This window comes from Eufriesea mexicana, unplaced genomic scaffold (genome assembly GCF_001483705.2).
Source record: "Eufriesea mexicana isolate 0111107269 unplaced genomic scaffold, ASM148370v2 scaffold953, whole genome shotgun sequence".
Lineage (NCBI taxonomy): Eukaryota > Metazoa > Arthropoda > Insecta > Hymenoptera > Apidae > Eufriesea > Eufriesea mexicana.
In genome coordinates, this window is record NW_016909094.1 from 175612 (window position 1) to 176247 (window position 636).

At 27.0% G+C, this 636-nt stretch overlaps 1 protein-coding gene across 1 annotated transcript in view; it reads left to right on the forward strand.

The window, feature by feature from the left end:
- LOC108547178 (nucleolin) overlaps positions 1-636 on the forward strand; it is a gene marked incomplete at its 5' end in the record, with an annotated part of 31172 nt that overhangs the window by 27302 nt on the left and 3234 nt on the right. The window contains one exon of the mRNA XM_017899584.1: positions 234-517. Coding sequence (XP_017755073.1) covers positions 234-517 — 284 coding nt within the window. The remainder of the gene's footprint in view (positions 1-233; positions 518-636) is intronic.

Below are 636 nucleotides of genomic sequence, written 5' to 3' on the forward strand. Positions count from 1 at the left end.
TATAATTAAATATACTTATAATTATATACTTCTAATTAATTACAATAATTGATTAATTATATTATATTTATAGTATTATATAATAAATATTATTAATATTAAATGATTAAACTTTTGAACACTTGTTCACAGTCGAAATAGCAGAGATAATTAAGTATTCCGTTCGAATGGATATTTTGAAAATGGAATAAAAATTGTTGGTGTAAATTTGTATAATAATTTGTAAATTTCAGGCATGATGCAGTCCGAAGCAAGCAACGACGTATCAGCGATTTACGTGGCAAAATACAATCGTTTCGTGGACAATATTTTAGGAAGAATTAACAAAATTTTGCGCAGTAATTACGATCCAGTGACGGTGAAACTGACCAACGCAAATTCCAAGTCGAAGACGAACAAGCAAAAGAGCAAGAACAAGAAGAAAAATAGTAGCAAAAGTGGAACGAAAAAGAGTAATTTTGGAATTGTGTCGGTGACTACAGAGAGATTTATTGAGGATGTTCCTGAAAGTACACAGGTACGATATCATAAGATAATAATGAAATGAAAAAATATATATATATAAGTATAATAATTTATATCTACACAGAGTACACAATTTTAATCAATAACTGAATAAAAAATTTTATTCAGAAA